Consider the following 20,823-nt stretch of genomic DNA (forward strand, 5'->3'; position numbering starts at 1 on the left):
ACTCCTCCGTCTCCTCCGTCTCCTCGGCCTCAAAAGTCCCATCATGATGCCTACACCAACACCAACGTCAGCAACGAAACCAACACAAACCCCAGCCCCTACAACAAAAGAAACTCACTTCTGCGCCGCCCTCTCCCTCGCATGTAAGAACCTCACCAAGAACGTCGTCCCAATCAACAAGAAAGACAAAACAGTCACGGCAATAAAGCCCTTCTGGTACTGCGGCGCATCGACCTGCTGCCAAACAACAAGCGGCAGCCAAGCCTGGAAGACATATGCCATTTCATTCATACTTCCGATCACGAGGGATCGTTCTTCGTTGTCTTCTGAGCAGATTTCATGGGCCCAACTTTACATGAGAGAGTATGTTAGCATTCAGACTCAAACAGAAGGAGCGATAGAGAGACTTACGCCATGAGTAGACCGCTGAGACCATAACCAGCCCCGCTGATGATATAGCAGGTCCATTTCCAGCCTGTTGGGATATCCCACACAGCGAGCGAGATGTAGCTGATGATATTTATGCACTGGGATTGTGAATTGTTAGGTCGGGGATCGGTCAGGAGTGTATCCCGCTATATTTGTGTGGGGAGATTGGGAGTTGCTTACAGCTCCGAAGATGATAGGTGGCCAGCGACTGCCGTTTAGTATACTGTCTGATATCCCTGTTATATTGTCAGTATGGGAGGATGGTAGTGACGGGATTATGGTGTGCTCACAGGCATATGCGAGAGTCGTCACTACTTGGACTGCAGGTGTGGTTGTGGGGATGGAGTTGATTTGGCTGATTGTGTAGACTGGGTCTGTGGACTTTTTGAGGTATCTTTCATACATATATTGTTAGAATGGGCTTGTGGGGGGCTTTTTTGTTGACTGACTGTTGGAAAATAGGCTGGCTTCCTGCGGCGCCGTTGTTGAAACATCTGGAACAGGTTAGTTTTGATGTATTTCTTGTGAATGCGGGTTTGGGGCGCACATGTAGAGGATTGTTAGAAGGTAGATGTGCCATGAAGTAAAGATTTTCTTGAGTTTGGACTTTGTGAATGGCTCTCTGTCTTTTCTTCCTTCTAGTTTCATTCGTTTCTGGGCCAGTTTGACCTCCTGGTAGGTGTTGCTATTAGTGTTGAACGGACACTGACATGGATGGGCAGAATTACCTCTTGGCTAAGATACCATGGGTTGGAGATTTCTGGTACATCAGGCAGAATAAAGAAACCGCTGATCGCAATTGGCAAGGAGATCACTCCGTCGATGATGAACAGCCTGGTTGGCACATTAGGGCTTGAGCAGAATCCGCAGGTGGAGGCTCTTGCTTACCATTGCCACCCCTTGAACCCTCCTCGTCCTCCAAGGTGGTAGACGGCATCCATGAGATATCCCGAAAACATACTGGCAATTCCACTGCTCGTGTGGAATATACAAGACCGTTTTGCTAGTTCATCTTTTCTGTACCAGGAGCCAATGATATATTGCATTCCGGGATAGAAGGTGCTTTCAGCAAGCCCTATCAAAGGTTGTTAACTGATCGGAAATCCAGGACGCTCGGATGGACTTGACATACCGACAAAGAAGCGCAGAACATAGAACTGTGTTGGACTGTTGCACCGAGAAAGGGACATTGTGAGGACGGTCCATAAAAGCTGTGTCGGGATACGTTAAGCAGGGTGTTATTGGGGCATGTGGCATGAAAAGAGATCTCACCTCCATGGCCGGAATCCAGTATCGTGGCTTGATGCGAGTCAACAATAAATTGCTGGGGATTTCCCCAATCACGTAGCCAACCGTCCAACAGGTCTGCATATAGTTGAGTTGATTCCCGTACATGCCCAGATCTTCTTTCCTGTGACCCGTCAATACAAAGTCCAATGGGCGACACAACATCAGAATAGGGTCTCCCTACATCCCAGAAACAAAGGCATTGTTTATATTGATCTGATCCAGATACTTGATAAAATACCCTAAACCGGAAACATTAGAAACCACCAAAAGAGGAAAAACCAGCAACACCAACCCAACGACGCAAAGGTCAAAATGGCCGAATCCAGCTTGAACATCAATCGACGCTCCTCGGGCGATTTATCGAAAGTGTCCCAGATATAGCTGACCCATTTACGCTTCGGTTCTTTCTGAACGAGCGTCGAGAGATCGACATCCGCTTCACCGGCATGGGATTTCGACGACATGATCCAGTGTACATGTACAGTATATACGGTGCCAAGTGATGTGAATAGCCCAGATTCCAAATTCCGGAAACATTCTTATAGGCCGGAAAATCTCTTATGGTTCAGTCTCGGAGATGGAGTGGCATGCCACACGCTCCGAGCTACGGCATGGTTGATTTGAGGGTGATAGAGGAGCTCTGACGTATCAGCGATCTTGTTCCATAGCTTAGAGAGGCTCGGAGGGTTTTATCTATCGAAATGTGGTCATCATTGCATTGGGGCTATGGGATGGACTCAGAGAGGGGATCTTAGTCGAATGATGGAGCAGCTTGTTTGCGCCATTCCTGCGGGATTGTTCAACATTGGCGTATCAGGAGCTAATTCTGGTCTAGTGCCCTGATCGAGGGAGTGTGGGAGTGGGAGAGTCAGGGATGTCTGCTGTTGCCATACGACGCTAGAAAAGCACCATCGCTCGTCATATATTGTGGTGATGGTGTGCCCATTTCTACTACAAGCTTGGGAATCTTGAACATCAAGCAGCAACCTCCACCAAAGTGCTCTCAGGGGCCTTGGGAACCTCTTTTGGAAGCAGTCCAGCAAATAACAACCGGAACCTCTCCCTCATAGCAATCTTCTCCGCAATCCAAGTCTGAGTATGCCCCTCAATAGCAGACAAGCCACAAACAGCCCTGCCGGCATTGACCCAGTCCATGAGTTTCACAACATAAGGCTCCTCCTGATCCTTGAGCGAATGAAAACTACGTCCATACCCCTTCTCCCTTAACCGCGTCTCATATTCAGCACGTAAAACTGCAGTAGAAGGAAGCTGGGCGGTCCCGGATAGGAACGCCGTCACGGCGAGAGCCTGAAACTCGAAGAGAGAAAAGGTCGCGGTGTAGAAGGGGATACCCACAAATGCGAGAGTGGGATCTGGGATGTAGAAGATGTCGTCGTGGAGATTGTGGATTTGGGCGCCGTCTGTTACGAGGACGGTTTCGTTTGCTTCGGGTGCGGATATGGCGTGGTTGTTGTATTGGGGCAAGAAGGGGAGAGACATTTGGTATCCGGTGCATAGGACGATTGTGTCGATTCCTTCGAGGCTTTCTCCTGATTTGAGGGTTACCGTTAAGGGGAGGTGGCTGGTTGAAGAGGGTGAAGTTGAAGGCGAGATGTTGAATGAGGCTACTTCGCCGATTCGTTGGGTCTTTTCCGGGAGGGCAGTCTCTGGAAGATCGAAGGCGCCGTTGCGTGTGCTTTGGTAGATTTTGTTGGCTGTTTTGCTTATTTCTTTGGCGATGTCTAGGGAGGAGACTCCTCCGCCTAGAAGGAGGACATTCTAAGTTCGGATTAGTCGAGTTGAAATAAGGTAAAGATAGAATAAATACCTTTCCCTCAAAGCCCTCTGATCTGCGGAAAGACTTGGAATGATAGATCCTCGTAGGCCATTGAGCTTTCGCCTCGGGAAGTCCCTTGATATCAGGAACCAAAGGCGTATGATAGTGGCCCGAAGCGACAATGACAGAGTCAAATGTCTGTAATCGAGTCAGTCAATGGACTCCATATAAAGAAGATTCAGTTTGGTTCCTTACTGCAGAATCCTCATTCTCAACAATCTCTTCATCATTCTCGCTCAGAGTAGTCCACTTCACCGTCCACGTCGGTCCCTCCTTATAGACCTTGGTCACTTGGGCACCATATATAGTCACATCATCAACGCCAGCCTTCTTCGCCGTATCCTGAATATAGTCCTTGAGAACAAAGTGTCTCACAAAGGGCGCTGTTCCCTCTGGCCAGGAATTCAGCTTGGTCTCTAGCAACGGAGTGGAGACATTATTCGTGAGGCTTTCATAGCAAGGCCTGTAAGAGATGAGTACACAGCGTACATCAGCCGTGATTGTTTCGGTTGAACTCACCCAGGCGGCGCATGAAGCAATATCTTCCGCTCTTTCCCCTCGCGCTCGTCGTTTACATATTCCTGCGACACAGACGGTCTCGGGGATGGATAATGGGCTTCAATTGGAGTTCGCTTGTCATATAGCCTGGAGGGTTAGCTGATCGCTTTCAGAGTGACGATTGAGGCAATGTGCTTACCAAACGCCCCCAGCGGCATGACTTCTCTCGAAGACAGTCACTGCAATCCCAACAGCCAGCAGATGACCAGCAGTCACCACTCCGCTGATGCCAGCGCCAATCACGGCGACTCGCTTGGGCTTGTCACTCATCTTTATTGTAGGCGTATAAGTTCGAATGGAAAAGAGAAAATTGGAGGGCCGGGGGATCCTCCACACTTACTATCTCCCAAGTATCCGAACTAGTGATCTACTCACCACGCCTCAATATTTCGTCATCGCTGTTCTCCAACCTCTCAGCTTTGATCTCGAGATATCGAGCACCGGAACGGGCGGCAAGTTCACTAGATCTCGGTATGTATCATGCCATGCTTAGAAATTCCATACGATCGTGATAGACATTGTGAATTGTGAATCACTGGTTTCCCCGCGTCCAAACTTGAACAAGCAAATGAACAGAATCAGAGAATCCGAGAGTCAAGAGAGGCAGGAAGGCGTAATGGGTCAGACCGATGATGTGCTCCCCGGTGCGGAGAAGACGACATGGATTAAATATCGAGCCTGGGATTTGCCAGTTGCAATAGAAACAGTAAATCAAAGTCCAATATGGCTCCAGCTCCAATTGATGCACGTATCGTCGATGTCGCAGTCCCTAATAAGGATACCCTAGAGCTTCCAGCGCCTGCCCGCGAACGCTTCGAGAAAGCCGGAGTTGATCTCAGCTCTGGATATCCGTATCGACCATCTCGTCCTCTCTACCTGGACGATGTTTATCAGATCCGAAATGAAGACCGACTCCATGTAGACCCCGGCAGTCGGGCCGATCCTGAAAAGAAGGCTCTTTTGTCGGCGGCGAAAGAAGTTATTCCATTAACTGCTCATATCGGCACCGAGATCGTCGGACTGCAGCTGAAGGATTTGACAGACCAGCAGAAAGACGAGTTAGGGCTGTTGATCGCCGAACGCAGCGTCGTCTTCTTCCGAGACCAGGATCTATCGCCTCAACAGCAGAAGGAGATAGGCGAGTATTACGGTGAAGTGGAGGTTCATGTAGGCTCCATCCAACCTACTAAATAACCAGCCCCCAGAGACTGACCATCCCAGCCCCAAGGCCCCCAAGTCCCCGGCGTGCCAGGCGTGACCGTCCTCTGGCCCGCCCTATACGCCGAAGAACAAAAGGCAAGTTTCCGTCGGCCAGGCGGCGCATCTCGCTGGCACAGCGATCTCGTGCACGAGAAACAACCAGCAGGAGTAACACACTTACACAACGACACCGTGCCCACCGTCGGAGGCGACACGCTGTGGGCAAGTGGCTACGCAGCCTACGAGAAGCTGTCACCTTTGTTCCGGAAATTGATCGATGGCCGAACGGCCATTTACCGATCTGCGCATCCCTACCTCGACCGGAACAAGCCCGACGAGGGACCGAAGTATGTGGAGCGCGAACATCCTCTTGTTCGCGTTCATCCGGTGACGGGGTGGAAGGCGTTGTGGGTGAATAGGACTATGACCGATCGGATTGTTGGGCTTGATAAGGCCGAGAGTGATGTTATTCTGGGGTATCTGTATGAGGTTTATGAGAAGAACCCTGATATCCAGGTGCGGTTTCGGTGGACGCCGAGGACGAGTGCGTTGTGGGATAATCGGTTTGTTTTGGGTTCTTGGTTGTGTGTGTATGTGGGTGTGCATGCTGACATGGTGATAGGATTACTATTCATAATGCTAGTTGGGATTATGAGGGTTCTCAGCCCAGACATGGAACGAGGGTTACTTCGTTGGCGGAGAAGCCTTTCTTTGATGCTGATGCGCCTACGAGACGCGAGGCATTGGGATTGCTGGGACCACAGGAGATTGAAGAGTTGGAGAAATTGACAAGTCTTCTTCAGGTGAAGTGATTGCAGTGAATGTTATACTATCTGATGGGAGACGATGGTTATACTGGGCCAATGAGGTCTTTTGAATAGTAAACAAATTGTTCTGAAATGCCAGCTTTGTCTGTTGCCAGTTTCTGTTGTCAATTCAGTAGGATTATTTCATTTCACGATTCTAGTCCCTTGGCTTCAAAAGCATTGTCGCTGTATACACAATCGTATTGCGATTGGGCCTTGCAGCCCCGGACAAATCCGGGGTTCTGATCTCCATGTCGCGGACTCCGGAGGCCGAAGTAGAAATCAAAACCGCTGCAATGAGTGCAGATACATATTGCGATCATTGCCAACAGTCACAAAAACCCAGCAGCATGAACGAGACAATGATACATAATACGACCAACTCCTTTCCTAAATGTCAAGGTGGTTTTTCCAACACTAGTATCATCTACAAGATACAAAAGATACATAATATACAAAAAAGCCTCTTAAGGCCAGCGCGCATTCTTCGTTGCTCGTATTGTGGACGCTAAGGAGCATGACTGCTCGAGGGTCGATAATATATGGCCACTCGAATCCCCACTCGGCCTCCGGGGCCCGGAGCCATACCATACAGCAAGGCGGGTGTAAGCAGATCGACTAAGAATCAGATATACGATAGCTTAGAAGTGACCTTATAAGATAGAAGTACAACAGAAATGTTGAGGCGATCAATCACTTAAGTCCCTGGGGCAAATTTGCCGATCCTTGCCGCCTTCCCCAACACCATCACTTTGCTTGCTCACCTACTTTTCTCTACCAAGTTTCAATTTCCAAAATGAGCACAACAACTACAAGCGCAACAATGACACTGAACAGTGTACCTGAAATCACGGCCGAGAATGTCGCCACCCTCTTCCCGGAGGTTGATACATCGCTCGCCCGCGAAATCCTCCCCACGGCCCAAACACAGAGCTCGCGCGATGGCGGCGAACTTGCTGGGTACGACGACGAGCAGGTGCGCCTGATGGACGAGGTCTGCATTGTCCTGGACAACAATGACCGACCCATTGGCAGCGCCAGCAAGAAACTCTGTACGGTGAACCCCAGACTCCAAATGGCGGGGTAGTGGACATATATAGCATCAACCTCTGCAACTGGAACCCATTGCTGACAGTCATTCATGATAGGCCACTTGATGACCAACATTGACAAGGGCCTCCTTCACCGTGCTTTCTCTGTCTTCCTGTTCGACTCCAACAAGCGCCTGCTGCTCCAGCAGCGCGCCACCGAGAAGATTACCTTCCCCGATATGTGGACCAACACTTGCTGCTCACACCCTCTTGGAATCCCTGGTGAGACAGGTGCTGAGCTGGATGCGGCTGTTATGGGTGTCAAGCGCGCTGCGCAGCGCAAGCTCGACCACGAGCTTGGTATCAAGGCGGAGCAGGTCCCGCTGGATAAGTTTGAGTTCTTTACGAGAATTCACTACAAGGCTCCCAGTGATGGAAAATGGGGTGAGCACGAAGGTATGTGAAAGATGCAAGACAAGACTGTCTGGGGTCAATTGATTCTGACTAGATCTAGTGGACTACATTCTCTTCATCCAGGCCGATGTCGACCTGGCCCCTAGCCCTAATGAGGTCCGTGATACCACCTATGTCTCGGCTGAGGAGCTGAAGGCTATGTTCGAGCAGCCCGGCTTGACATTCACCCCGTGGTTTAAGCTGATCTGTAACTCGATGCTCTTCGAGTGGTGGAGCCACCTGGGCACCCCTGCCCTGGAGGCGTACAAGAACGAGCAGCAGATTCGTCGCATGTAAACGGCCTGGGGCATATATTGCGTTTTCGGGTTCTGTTTATTTATGGTCATATGCATCTCGGCATCTTCTTTACGTGACTCATGGAATTGATACCTCAGTCTGTTTTGTCAACACCTAATTAGGACTATCTCCGCATACTTAAAAAACAATACTGCAGCATTTTGGTCCACTCAGTCCTCTCCACGTAAGAAGAATAGCATGCATGCAATGGATATCAATCATATGCCCTAAACCCAACGCCAACGCTAACAAAAAGACATGTCCCTTACTGCTGCGGATCAGTCGACAAGAACAAAATACAACTCCCAAGAATAACAGTGCCCACAACTGTAAAGACAACCTGCGTCTTCCACCCACTCTGCACCAACGCCGCCTTGCGCGCATACTTCATCACCGTCCGCGAGTAATTCGCAAACCCATTAGCAAGACAGGTCAGACTAAGAACCCAAAAAATAATACCCAGCGGCAACGCCATGCGCTTCTCCAGGCCAGTGGGCTGATCGCGGAAATGAAACGAGATAATGATCGCCAGCGAGACCACGGCTAGATACATTGATAGACGAAGCCATGAGAGGAATGTGCGCTCGTTCGCGCAGTGGTCGCGGGCATCTGACGTGCTATTTTCGAACAGGAGGGCGCCACAGTACGGGCGGGAGAGGAAGATATGGTGTTGGGATTCGATGTGTCTGGCCAGGGGATGGTTGTTAGTTGGAAACATACATATGGATGTGCTTGCTTGTGCTTGAGCTTGTGGATGTGGATGCGGACGTGGGATTTAACATCAACAATGGAAATGAAGCACGTGCGGGGTTGGCATGGAAAGGGACGGGCCTATCGATCCGTGTGGAATTCTGGGCCTGGACTGCTCTCCACGATGGCAGCTGTGTGGTATGGAAGGGTTTCGAATTTCGAATTTCGCATTTCCAAAGTGCCTGGATGCAAGGGACCGCCACCATCTGGTTGGGCTTCCTTTCGGGGTTCCGAATTCCCACATGGGAGACAGGTGAAGGTGTGGACTTACTCTTCAACTAGGACTGGCTTTGAATTGACTGGATTGATCAGTGGATTAAAGGGTGGTTTAGTGCACCCACTCACTGTTTGAGCCATGATTGCTTAATGAAGCTGAAACTGCGGGATCAGCTAGTGAGCAAGGACCGAGTGCTGTCATGTGATGTGCTTACCGTTTTCGGCAAGTCACTTGACTTGAGATGCAGATAAGTGACATGGATATGCACTGCAGTGCATATCGTATCAGTGAGTATTCCAAGGATATTTGGGCTGATCAGGGTTCGAGGGTTATTTGTCGATCAGCGAGTCAGCGGTGGGTCTTTGGATGTGGGGGTGGAAATCCAACGGGGATCTCGGAATGGGCAATAGATAGAGAAAAAAAGGTGAGAAGAGGTGAGAAGAGCTGGAAAGAGCTGACAAGAGCTGCAAAGAAGATAGACGATAGACGATAGACAGCTCTTGAGTCATCCCTTGCCGTTGATATCGAGAGGGGATATACCTGCCTATTTAGTGCACTACTAGAGCTCCGGCCGTCTCCGCTTTGACTTTTGGTTTCTCCGACACTTCTCAGGTGCTTGACTTCCCTTCAATGAAGCCAGAATCAGTGCTATAGACAGGCCCTCATCATGGCTCGTAACATCCGCTCGGTGGACGCCGCCGAGCACCAAAGCCCATTCAGCCGGTCATTCACGGCCAGCTCGCCCATCGCCGCTTCAGCAATTGCGCGCGATCTAGCTGAATACAGCGACGAGGACCAATCCACCGATGAACTGTCCGAATGCTCAACAGCTCGCCCGCCTGGCAGCTGGACCGGCACCAACCCCCACTCACTAGCAGGGTCGTATCGGCGGCCGGGACACTTTACGTCCGTGAACCACGCGACCATACTCCCCAACAACGGAGAACAGCAACCTCTCTCCCAAAGTGAGCGCGAACAAGCTATCGAAGAAGAGCGAGACCTACTGAGCGACAACCGTGTAATCCCGCCCGAGCACGCGCACAGCAAGGCCCATGGTCTTCAGCGCAAGGTCAGCGGTCTGCTCTCCGCAGCAATCGGCCAAGGCCGACGACCGAGTGCCGCATCGCGACACTCCCAAAACAGGGACGCTGAAACAGGCCCGGTAGCAAACGAGACCACAGCTCTGCTGCAGGCACCAGCAGACACGGAGGACGCCGAATTGAACCTGGATGAGATCGACCGCAAATGGGAGGAAGCAGTTTCTGCAGGTCTGATCCAAACTACGTGGCAGCGCGAAGCAAAAGTCATTGGTAGATATTCATTACCGCTGATGGTCACATTTCTGCTCCAGTACTCCTTGACTGTAGCCAGTATCTTCACTATTGGTCATTTGGGGAAAGAGGAGCTTGGTGCGGTCAGCTTGGCGAGTATGACTGTCAGCATTACAGGAAATGCGGTTTACTCGGGTCTCGCGACGAGTTTGGATACCCTGTGCGCTCAGGCGTATGGATCGGGCAAGAGAAAGCTGGTAGGCCTGCAGATGCTTCGCATGGTGTTCTTCCTTTGGATCATCACCATTCCTATTGCGGTTCTTTGGTACTTCTCTGAGCATATCCTTGCGAAGATTGTTCCTGAAAAGGAAGTTGCTGCCATGGCGGGTCTTTATTTAAAGGTGGCGCTCTTGGGAACTCCTGGGTATGCTTGCTTTGAGAGTGGTAAGCGTTACCTCCAAGCTCAGGGTGTTTTCTCTGCCTCGCTGTATGTTCTGATTGTGTGTGCACCGCTCAATGCCTTTTTGAACTGGTTCTTTGTTTGGGTATGTTTTTCCCCCCTTGGCTATTACTGTGGTCGATACTAATCTCTGATAGAAACTTCAATGGGGCTTTGTCGGCGCTCCAATCGCCGTGGTCATTACAGAGACCCTTCTCCCCATCTGCTTGTTCATATACGTCTATTTCAACGTAGGATCCGAATGCTGGTGCGGCTTCACCACACGTGCATTTCAAAATTGGGGTCCAATGATTCGACTGGCACTGCCGGGTCTGATCATGGTCGAGGCAGAGTGCCTTGCATTTGAAATTCTGACTCTAGCATCCAGCTATCTCGGGACGTCGGAGCTTGCAGCTCAGTCCATTTTGGCAACAATTTCGAGTATCACATGGCAGATTCCATTCCCACTGTCTATCGCCGGTAGCACGCGAGTAGCAAACCTGATTGGAGCCACTTTGGTCGATGCAGCCAAGACCTCAGCCAAGGTCAGCTTCTATGGAGCAGCCATAGTTGGTATTTTCAACATGATTCTCCTGTCGACTTTGCGATCTTACATCCCCAGGCTGTTCAGCTCGGATCCCGAAGTTGTTGAGATCGTCGCACAGGTCCTTCCCCTTTGCGCGGCGTTCCAGCTCTTTGATGCTCTTGCGGCTAACTGTAATGGTATTCTGCGTGGATTGGGTCGTCAAGAAGTTGGCGGTTACATTCAGCTCTTCCTTTACTATGTGGTTGCCATGCCTATCAGTATGGGAACGACCTTTGCTCTAGATTGGGGCGTCATGGGTTTATGGACCGGAGTTGCACTTGCTCTTGGGCTTGTTTCCATCGTCGAGGGCATCTTTATTAGTCGAGCTAATTGGAATCGCTCTGTCGAGGAGGCTATCCTGAGGAACGAGCTGACTTGAAGTGATCCCAGCACATACCACATGAGATGGTCGATGACTTATGTCCGCAACGATCGGTTTTTACATGTTTCCAGTACATATTGCATGGATGCATCACTGGCTAGGTTGATTTTACCTAGGTTTCTCTTTTGAGTGTTTGTATCTACCAAAATTAAAAGACATACAAGGGGAAAAAAAGAACCCACGTGCAGAAAGTGGTGTTAAAAACACAGATCATGATATCATTGGAGTCTGAATATGACTTTTTAAGATGACAGGGACAAGAAAATAAGCCTAGTACTCAAGAATAGCCCAAGTCTGCTCATCCATAGTGGAAAAGATAACACCAGAGCCAAGTAGCTCCTCGCCACCCTTAGCAACCTCAGTAGCAGGAATGTTCAACTTGGAAGCAATAACCTGCATATGCAAGCCGGTATCATCCTGAGGCTCCGTCCGAAGCAGCGAATAAATCTTCTTAGCAACAGGCCCCATAGAAGCAAGAGCCTTGCTCTTCTCATTACCATAATCATCCGCACCACCCATAACAGCATCTCCCCCAGCGCCAGCACCGCCAGGCGCAGCCCCACCAGGCGGACCACGAGTAAAGAACAAGTGCACCGCAGTAGCCTCGAGCAAATGAGTATGCAACTCATTAATATCAGACAAGGGCCGCACACTGTGCGCGCCAATGTACCGCTTATTTCCGAAAGACTTGACCGAGCCGAAGACGCGCGCATAGCCGTTCACCTCGAGCTCGCTCTTGCCATCGCCGGGCGCTTTGCCCTCGTCCGTGTCCATATTATCGGCAGTGGTGGTGTCGACCCATTTCTTGACTTCGATTTCGCCCGTGCCGTCGTCGATCTTGTACGTGATGTTTGTGCTTTGGCTGCTGATGTTGCGGACTTGGCCGATGAAGAGCACGTTGGCTACGTCTGCGTTGTCCACTTGGAAGGGGGCTTCCGGGAAGGGTTGGGAGGCGTCCAGGATTTGTTTGACTGTTACTGGGCGGAGCGTTTTGTTGTCTCTGTCGCCGGTCTGGGGTTGGGTTAGGGCGTTAGCTGGTTGGCTCTTTTGGGTTGTAGGAATTGGATGCTGTGTTACCTTTCCTCCTGCAGGGCTGTTCGTCTCGCCTGGCATGAAGCCTCCACCACCGCCACCGCCAAAGGAGTTGTAGTTGTTGTATCCGCCGTCTGGAGAGTGGGTTAGGATTTTTGAGAGAGTTTGGAGGGACTGGCTCTGGGACGGACTTACCCATGATGTGGTGTTGTAATGGGGAGAATTGAGTAGAGAGTGACTTCAAACACCATTTTACTTAATTGGGAGCGTGTTGCACGCGTCGCGGGGCGTTCTGCCGTGTCTGACCGCTCCTCTTCTTGAGTGAAGGCTACCAACATCCCAGGATTGTCTGAATGTTATATAACTTATATCTTTGCTAACTTAACAACATAAACGATATTTAGGCTAAAGAGATCACTTTCGTATGTATCTAGTCTCGATTAAAAGGTATACAGCCTCTAAGATCTCATTTTTGTCCCAAATTTGTAGTTGCTGTCGCATAACCCAAGTCCCAACTACTCAATGCACTGTTTCAATGCAACCATATATAATGACATGCAGTAAGCCTGTATAACATGGATCTTCAAGATAGCTCTTGATCAAAGATTATTTCTGAGCTACAAACTGGCGACATAACCTTCATCGTCGTTGTATGGAAATGTTTGTTTGGTTTGCACTCGGCAGATGGTTGATCCGATATTCACCGCCTTTGATTCTCTCAACTTTTTTTTTGCGGCGATCGAAAGACGGCGAGATAAGCGACTCGACTTACGCTTCGATTATTGAAGCTTGTGTGCAGTTGAGGAATTGACTGTCCTGTTCTCTCATTAATCACATCTCGTCGACATAACACCACTCCGACGTTGATGATACGACTTGTTTAACGCTTATCATTATTTCTTCCGCCTTGGTCGGTATACCGCAATATGCCTCGCCGTGAAGCCTCCCCCGCAGAGTCGGAGAACGAGTTCGACATTACTAGCGCCCTTTTCCAGGGTGACAGCGACTCCGATGACGGCGCAAAGTCCCAGGCCCGCCAAAAGAAACAGAAGCAACAGAAGCCCGCTCCCGCCCAGGATCTAGATTTCCTCGGATCGGATGATGATGGCGATGCAGCCTTCATTGCAGGCCAACAGGCGTCTGCCAACCGAAAGGGCTCCAGCCTCAAGGGTCGCACCGTGAAGAAGGGCGGTGGTTTCCAGGCAATGGGTCTTAGCATGAGCCTGCTCAAGGCCATTGCCCGAAAGGGCTTTTCCGTACCTACCCCCATTCAGCGCAAGACTATTCCTGTGATTATGGATGACAAGGATGTTGTGGGTATGGCTCGCACTGGTTCCGGAAAGACTGCGTCCTTCGTTATTCCCATGATTGAGAAATTGAAGAGCCACAGCACTGCATTCGGTGCCCGCGCCCTGATCATGTCTCCCTCCCGTGAATTGGCCTTGCAAACTATGAAGGTTGTCAAGGAAATGGGACGCGGAACTGATTTGAAGACTGTGCTCCTGGTCGGTGGTGACAGTTTGGAGGAGCAGTTCGGAATGATGGCCAACAACCCCGATATTGTCATTGCTACACCTGGTCGATTCTTGCACTTGAAGGTTGAAATGGATCTTGATCTCTCCAGTATCAAGTATGTTGTCTTCGATGAAGCCGATCGACTTTTCGAATTGGGTTTCGAAGCCCAGCTTAACGAAATTATGCATGGATTGGCCGCTACCCGTCAGACTCTTCTCTTTTCCGCTACATTGCCCAAATCCCTTGTGGAATTCGCCCGCGCCGGTCTCCAAGAACCTAGTCTGATCCGTCTCGATACGGAAAACAAGATCTCCCCTGATCTACAAAACGCATTCTTCGGTGTCAAGTCATCGGACAAGGAAGGTGCTCTGTTACACATTCTGCACGACGTCATCCAAATGCCCACCGGACAGACTCAAATTGGCCACATGCTCGAGCAGGAAAGATTGAACCCGACACGCAAGCGCAAGAGGTCTGACGTCCGGAGGCCCAGCGGTTTCAAGGAGTCACCGACCAAGCACTCCACTATTGTTTTCGCCGCCACCAAGCACCACGTTGACTATCTTTACTCTCTTTTGCTCGAGGCAGGATTTGCCACCTCATACGCATACGGTTCTCTTGATCAGACGGCTCGTAAGGAACAAGTTCAGAACTTCCGATCCGGTATCTCAAACATCCTAGTCGTTACCGACGTTGCCGCCCGTGGTATTGATATCCCTGTCCTTGCAAACGTCATCAACTACGACTTCCCCTCTCAGCCTAAGATCTTCATTCACCGTGTCGGTCGTACTGCTCGAGCTGGTCAAAAGGGTTGGAGTTACAGTCTTGTTCGCGATGCTGATGTCCCCTACCTTTTGGATCTTCAACTGTTCTTGGGACGTCGTTTGGTAGTGGGCCGCCAGTATGGGACGAATGTTAACTTCGCCGAAGACGTAGTCGTGGGTACATTGTCTCGCGACGCGTTGTCTCGCCATTGTGAATGGGTCAACAAGGTTTTGGAGGATGATGTGGATATCCACTCCCAGCGACAGGTAGCTGGAAAGGGAGAGAAGCTTTATTTGCGCACCCGTAACTCAGCTTCTGCAGAAAGTGCGAAGCGATCCAAGGAGGTCGTCGGTTCTGACAATTGGGCTGCCATCCACCCTCTCTTCAACGACAAGACAAGTGACCTAGAGAACGAGCGTGAGAACATGCTAGCCCGAATTGGTGGATACCGTCCCCAGGAAACCATCTTTGAGGCGAACAACCGCAGAGGTGGAAAGACCGACGATAACGTTGCCGTTGATACCATTCGACGAATTCGTACATCTGTCGAGAACAAGAGAAAGCGTGCCGATGCTAAAGCTGAGGCTGAGCTTGCCGCACTTGGTGTGTCTACTGGTGAGGAGGGTGAGGTGGAAGACGAAGATATGCCTGAACAGCCCGGTGAAAATATGGAGGAGGCATCCGATGATGAGCTCGAGGTCACATTCGGCTCCTACAACCAAAAGAACAACGACTCTGGGCCCAAGAACCCTCTTGCCTCCTTCCAGAACCCGGAATACTTCATGGGCTACACACCAAACAACAACGACATGGCCGAAGACAAGGCTTATGGTGTCCACTCCGGTACCAACTCCAACTTCGCCCATGAATCCCGCAGCGCCACCATGGACCTGAACGGTGATGAAGGCAAGCGCGGTTTCGCTGAGCCCCGTACCATGATGCGCTGGGACAAGCGACACAAGAAGTACGTCGCTCGCCAGAACGACGAGGACGGATCCAAGGGAACGCGCCTGGTCCGCGGAGAGAGTGGAGCCAAGATTGCGGCCAGCTTCCGCAGTGGTCGCTTCCAGGCCTGGCAAAAGGGCAAGCGGGCCGATCGTCTGCCCCGCGTTGGTGAGGCCGAGAAACCTGGCAGCATGAACCAAATCAACTCTCGTCACGCCACTGGTCGCTTCCGTCACAACCAGGACCGGGCGCCTAAGCGTGCTGACCCCCTGCGTGGTGACTTCGATAAGATGAAGAAGAAGAATGACGCTGCGCGCGAACGCCAGTTCGACAAGATGGGTGGTGCGGCCTACGGTGGAAAGAGCGAGATTCGGTCTACAGACGACATTCGCAAGGCGCGTAAGCAACAGCAACAGCGTCGCGATAAGAATGCCCGGCCGACGAAGAAGGGAAGAAGATGATCATGTTTATTTGGCGAGGATTTCTTTTTGTAAAATAACATGTCTATATTTGCAGAGATACCAACAACTCGTGTCTTGTGTCCTTTATGATTTACTTTTGGAATTCCGGGATTTAGGAACGGACTGTGCTCACCACATGGGGAGGGAAAGGAAGAAAAGAAAAGAGAAAAGCATGCCAAAAATGCTCTGTACGAAGACCAGTTGTAAACGCAGCCAATGGACATTCACCATGCGGACTATCACGGTTAAAGGAGCCCTGAGGTGATCCGACGTGATAACGGCCCAATCCCTGCACTCGGGCCCTTAAAACTCCTTCAACTAGGAGACATTGTAGTTAGCGTCCAACGTGATTGCCGAGCATGTGAAGCCTTTAAAATGAGAACGTTGACACTAGGAGAATTCCTCGCCGAATATTCTCCGCTATTATCGGCGAATTCTGACGTGAACACACCCTAAATGCCCTAAAAGCCCTAGATGCCGCCCCAAGTGTAGCCTAGGTAAATAGTTCCGTGCTCCACTAATGAACGGGTTTTCACAGTTAGGTTGACCACTAGACTAGGAAAGGTAGGAGTAGCAATAATGTGATTGGCATTCACACAGCGTACAGACTATTTAATCCTGCATGAACGGGGTGACAGACCCCTTGCTGCTCCGCGTGCCGTATGTTCCACACCCCTTTTCCCTAGATCCTAAGGAAATATTCGATTATTGTCCCGAGGATCTGGCCACTTTCCCCCTGATGCCCTTCTCCTTGACATGGATATATCGTTCACAGTATATTGTAGGGGGAGGGGGGTCTGGAATTCTCCTCAAGGGATGATCAGCATTACGCACAGAAAGGCAATGTGATCGTCCAAAGGCGCAGAAGGCTGCAGCCACATCTGCCGAGTGCCCCGGAAAATAAAGTAGGCATTCCTCTCTTTACCCCCCTTGACCTTGACCTCTCTCCTTTTACAGTCGGAGAGGGGGGTTGCACATCAAACAATAACCGGTGGGGTACCACAGCCAGTATATTACTGCGAGACTAGCTTCGGCATGATTTGCCTCGCAACCTGTTTCCTGAGAAATAAGAAATTCCGGCGATACAGGAAATCATGAAATCATGGTAATAATCAGAAGCAGAAGAAGAAGAAAAGGGAAAATGTCCCAGGCCTACATGTACACTTGTGAGACCTTTCTATCTGATCTGCGGACTGTAACCGTAACCCCTAGCCCGGGGCATAAAAGACATGGTTTGCCTGGGTGGGTCGGAGAATAATAGAGAGAAGCTTGAAGGGAGTGGAGTATGCCGAATTATTAGTTTGCTCTATTATTCAGTCTTCAACGGGGCCCAGACTGTGAGGCGATGAGAGGGAAAAGTGGAGGGGGGGGGGAAGAAAAAAAAACAGGACCTTGCCCTAATTCTCCTGAACACCGGAACTGTATAGTTGATCCTATACTCAACAACTCCGATTGTAACCCCCAACAATTAGGCGCCCACAAAGTCATAGTTACATAGGCTATAGATTAGGAAGTAATACCCTGTATCAATACAAGGAAAAGTACATGTCAAACGGAATGCATAGTCCCCCGCCCACACTATTGGCAATGGCTGCGGCCGCCGACGTCGATCCGCCAATCTTCCTTGCTTCCCCGGCCCTGATTGGCATAGAGAATTTGATTTATTTTCTTGTCATTTTCTTGGGGAACGAACTCCTCCCTTTCCCTGAGAGATATTTACTGACTCAAGCTATTCAATACTGAGGAAATATATCGTTGACCATTTGATGATCAACTAGTGCGGCACTGACCATGTATAGACCCGCCCACTTTATTCTGTGACTATTGAACGCCTTTATATCTAGTACAACCAGAGAGAGTGAGAGAGCGAGAAACTGCCGGACTCGAATACCTACTCAGTACTACAGGAGCTCTCCGTGGGGGGTGTTTTTCGACTCCTTTGGGAGGGCTGCAGGTATAGTTCACCGTTTCTTCTCTAGGGGAACGTGGGACGTGTGATCGAGACACAGAGGCAAGGCGTGGGGTCCCTTGATCCTAGCTCGATGATCGACCGCCATGCAATAACTTGCCCTGTGGGAGACATGCGCTATGAGTAACCCTGCTGTCATGATCTGGAAATCTCCCGCTGATCGATGCAGTCTATTTTCTGACTCCTCCAATAACGGATCTCTCTACCCATTGATTATAAGCTCGAGTGGTCCTCGGACGGCTTTGTGAAGCTGGATGACGACCCCATATTGACCTTTTTTTTTTCTCCTTCCCCCTACACCGCTGCTGGCCGCTCTTTCCAATCAGATATGATGCCCCAAGTGGAATTCATAGGCCCTTGAAGTATCCGGGGACACAAAGGGATCAAAAAAGAAAAAAGGACTAAAAAACAAAAACAAAAGAAGTATCTGCCCCGTGGGCCTATTCCTTTTCCTGCCCGACGCCCGATGCAATCACTCGTGCTTCACCCCCCGAGCCTCACTCCCTCCCAGTTCGGACCCCGATTCAACTCAGGCCCAGAGCGGCTGTTGGATCGTTCTTGGTCTCCGAATGGTTGTAGTTCCCGGGCTCCTTTACCCGGTCAATCTATGGCTGGCTCTTCTCCAGAGGAGCCGTCGGAGCCATCCGCAGAGAAGCCTTTGCATTCTACAGATCGACCCGGGCTTGTCCCTACCCAGGATTTATCGCATGTACCGGAGCCACTGCCACGACTGTCGTATGAACAGGGGCCAGTATATTCGGGATCTCCCGGGCTTCCTGGGGCGTCATATCCACTCTCGGCACTAGATACTACTCCGACAGCAGCTCGCTCACTGGCGCAGAAATCAACAAGGCGTACCAAAGCTCATGTGGCATCGGCCTGTGTCAATTGCAAGAAGAAGCATCTCGGATGTGATCCAGCTCGTCCTTGTCGAAGATGTGTTCTGGCTGGAAAAGCGGTATGTTGTGAATTCTGGTGAACCCTGAACCCTAACTGACACGCGGCAGTCGACATGCGTGGACGTCACGCATAAGAAACGGGGAAGACCCCCTTTGAAAGCAGAAGATTCGTCAATGCGGTCATATACAGCACATCTAGAGAACCCAGCTATCCTAGCAGAGGCCCAACCAGGCATTCAAACTCGCCGGACACCCATGCACAGGGCCACTTCTTCACGAGAATTAAGACCAATGACCGATCTCCAAGGACTGGATGCAAGCCCAGCACGAACGCCACATCGCTGGTCTGCTTCGGTATTCCCTCTAACCCGACCTATGGATCCATCTCCAATCTCAGGCGTGAGTCGACGACCATTCTCTTCATCCGGACCACCTCATACAGTCCCAACCCATCCACCTTCATCATATATTCCAATGGCAGGCGGGTTCAATCCAGCACTCAAGGTAAACACAATGAGCGGCATGGAGCGAAGGTTCCCAACATACGGCGTCCCAGGATTACCACCACCAACTTCACCACCGCAACACCAACCCCCAGGTGTCCCCACAGGCTTTCTTCCATATGCAGAGTCCCCAAGTAGCGCCAACACAATTCGACCACCAATGAACGACCCCCGAGTCCAAGTTCCGCAAACGCTATCCCCAAGAGATCCCTACGCAGTCGAATCCCCAGTCCGACTGCCTCCAATTCACCAAGCGACGGCAGGCTCAGGACCACCTCCTCCTCCTCCTCCCCCTCCCCCTCCACCACCACCACACCATGTCCACCGTCTTAGCGATCCCTATCCATCCTCATGGGCCATCCCAAGCCGAGACGAAAGCCTCTACGAGCCACGGCATCTTCCACTTCACAGATCCGCCGGCCCAACTTTCAACTATTCCCTCCCAACTCAGCAGAGCCATACACACGGCCATCCGCATCAACGATCCGGATCCATGACAGGCTCTTTAGATCCCATACCACGCCATCTAGGGCCCGTGGAACTCCCATCACCTATCCAATTGACAGCGGGTGTTTCGCCTTCAATGCCGCGAGCTGAGGCACCACCTTCTGAGGCAGAGGGCGAGAATAGACCTGTCAAACGGCGCAAGATGGCGCTGGATGATATGGTTAATGGCTGATACGGTATCGAAATCCTCTGTATCAGCCAGCTCCTCTTTATTTTCCTTTTCGTTTTGTTTTTGGCTTTCGCAACTTGATATCTGATACCAAATGGAGGCTGGTGTCCTTCTTGTATTGTATAATTCCATCCCGACTCTTCATACCCTGTAGCAGGGTCTACAGGGGACTAATCATGCTATGCTATCGGTGCGAGACATCGAATTGATCTATCGACAGTGGTTCCGGATTTTTGAATTCTCGTTCTCGTTCCTTGTTTCCTTGGTTTTGGTTTCGTTTTCTCGTTTCGAGATGCAGCACATGGACATGGAAAAGTCCCTATCATTCCCGGGGTTATGTTTTCGTTTTGGGGTCTGCTTTGGTTTCTTTTTGAGTTGTTTTGGAACTGAATATCCCATCCGCATTGTTATATCTGCTGCGTTCATGTTCAATTGCCTCATAATTGGCGGATTGTCCGTTTTGGTGCGGTTTGGTTGCCTTGCTATACTTATCTTGCTGTTTGTCTCCGATA

At 50.5% G+C, this 20,823-nt stretch overlaps 9 protein-coding genes across 9 annotated transcripts; 5 read left to right on the forward strand and 4 right to left on the reverse strand.

Moving 5' to 3' along the window:
* Positions 1-114: 114 nt before the first annotated feature.
* Positions 115-2,255, reverse strand: N7511_002136 (uncharacterized protein; the record flags this gene model as incomplete). Its single annotated transcript, XM_057124561.1, has 12 exons — positions 115-349; positions 412-527; positions 610-665; positions 720-823; positions 879-923; positions 977-1,101; positions 1,140-1,263; positions 1,318-1,504; positions 1,562-1,640; positions 1,702-1,840; positions 1,901-1,958; positions 2,012-2,255. Coding segments are annotated over 12 exons (1,512 nt in total), but the record flags the coding sequence as incomplete, so codon positions are not given.
* Positions 2,256-2,694: 439 nt separating this feature from the next.
* Positions 2,695-4,384, reverse strand: N7511_002137 (putative FAD dependent oxidoreductase; the record flags this gene model as incomplete). The annotated part of the gene is made up of 5 exons (XM_057124562.1): positions 2,695-3,498; positions 3,548-3,694; positions 3,752-4,019; positions 4,076-4,201; positions 4,254-4,384. The coding sequence occupies 5 exons, from the start codon at positions 4,382-4,384 to the stop codon at positions 2,695-2,697; spliced, it is 1,476 nt and encodes a 491-aa protein (XP_056986721.1).
* A 453-nt stretch (positions 4,385-4,837) lies between these two features.
* Positions 4,838-6,126, forward strand: N7511_002138 (TauD/TfdA dioxygenase family protein; the record flags this gene model as incomplete). Its single annotated transcript, XM_057124563.1, has 3 exons — positions 4,838-5,281; positions 5,336-5,877; positions 5,937-6,126. The coding sequence occupies 3 exons, from the start codon at positions 4,838-4,840 to the stop codon at positions 6,124-6,126; spliced, it is 1,176 nt and encodes a 391-aa protein (XP_056986722.1).
* Positions 6,127-6,916: 790 nt separating this feature from the next.
* Positions 6,917-7,901, forward strand: idi1 (isopentenyl-diphosphate delta-isomerase IDI1; the record flags this gene model as incomplete). Its single annotated transcript, XM_057124564.1, has 3 exons — positions 6,917-7,172; positions 7,269-7,607; positions 7,666-7,901. The coding sequence occupies 3 exons, from the start codon at positions 6,917-6,919 to the stop codon at positions 7,899-7,901; spliced, it is 831 nt and encodes a 276-aa protein (XP_056986723.1).
* Positions 7,902-8,166: 265 nt separating this feature from the next.
* N7511_002140 (DUF202 domain-containing protein) lies at positions 8,167-9,008 on the reverse strand (the record flags this gene model as incomplete). Its single annotated transcript, XM_057124565.1, has 2 exons — positions 8,167-8,587; positions 8,923-9,008. The coding sequence occupies 2 exons, from the start codon at positions 9,006-9,008 to the stop codon at positions 8,167-8,169; spliced, it is 507 nt and encodes a 168-aa protein (XP_056986724.1).
* Positions 9,009-9,535: 527 nt separating this feature from the next.
* On the forward strand, positions 9,536-11,543 carry N7511_002141 (MATE family efflux transporter; the record flags this gene model as incomplete). The annotated part of the gene is made up of 2 exons (XM_057124566.1): positions 9,536-10,684; positions 10,737-11,543. The coding sequence occupies 2 exons, from the start codon at positions 9,536-9,538 to the stop codon at positions 11,541-11,543; spliced, it is 1,956 nt and encodes a 651-aa protein (XP_056986725.1).
* A 273-nt stretch (positions 11,544-11,816) lies between these two features.
* Positions 11,817-12,777, reverse strand: N7511_002142 (uncharacterized protein; the record flags this gene model as incomplete). The annotated part of the gene is made up of 2 exons (XM_057124567.1): positions 11,817-12,712; positions 12,774-12,777. 2 exons carry the CDS (start codon positions 12,775-12,777, stop codon positions 11,817-11,819), a joined length of 900 nt encoding a protein of 299 aa, XP_056986726.1.
* Positions 12,778-13,504: 727 nt separating this feature from the next.
* N7511_002143 (ATP-dependent RNA helicase DBP10) lies at positions 13,505-16,264 on the forward strand (the record flags this gene model as incomplete). The annotated part of the gene is made up of 1 exon (XM_057124568.1): positions 13,505-16,264. The coding sequence occupies one exon, from the start codon at positions 13,505-13,507 to the stop codon at positions 16,262-16,264; it is 2,760 nt and encodes a 919-aa protein (XP_056986727.1).
* Positions 16,265-18,840: 2,576 nt separating this feature from the next.
* On the forward strand, positions 18,841-20,314 carry sclB (uncharacterized protein; the record flags this gene model as incomplete). Its single annotated transcript, XM_057124569.1, has 2 exons — positions 18,841-19,191; positions 19,241-20,314. 2 exons carry the CDS (start codon positions 18,841-18,843, stop codon positions 20,312-20,314), a joined length of 1,425 nt encoding a protein of 474 aa, XP_056986728.1.
* Positions 20,315-20,823: the final 509 nt, after the last annotated feature.

Source organism: Penicillium nucicola, assembly GCF_028828085.1.
Source record: "Penicillium nucicola strain IBT 29836 chromosome Unknown utg000002l, whole genome shotgun sequence".
Classification (NCBI taxonomy): domain Eukaryota; kingdom Fungi; phylum Ascomycota; class Eurotiomycetes; order Eurotiales; family Aspergillaceae; genus Penicillium; species Penicillium nucicola.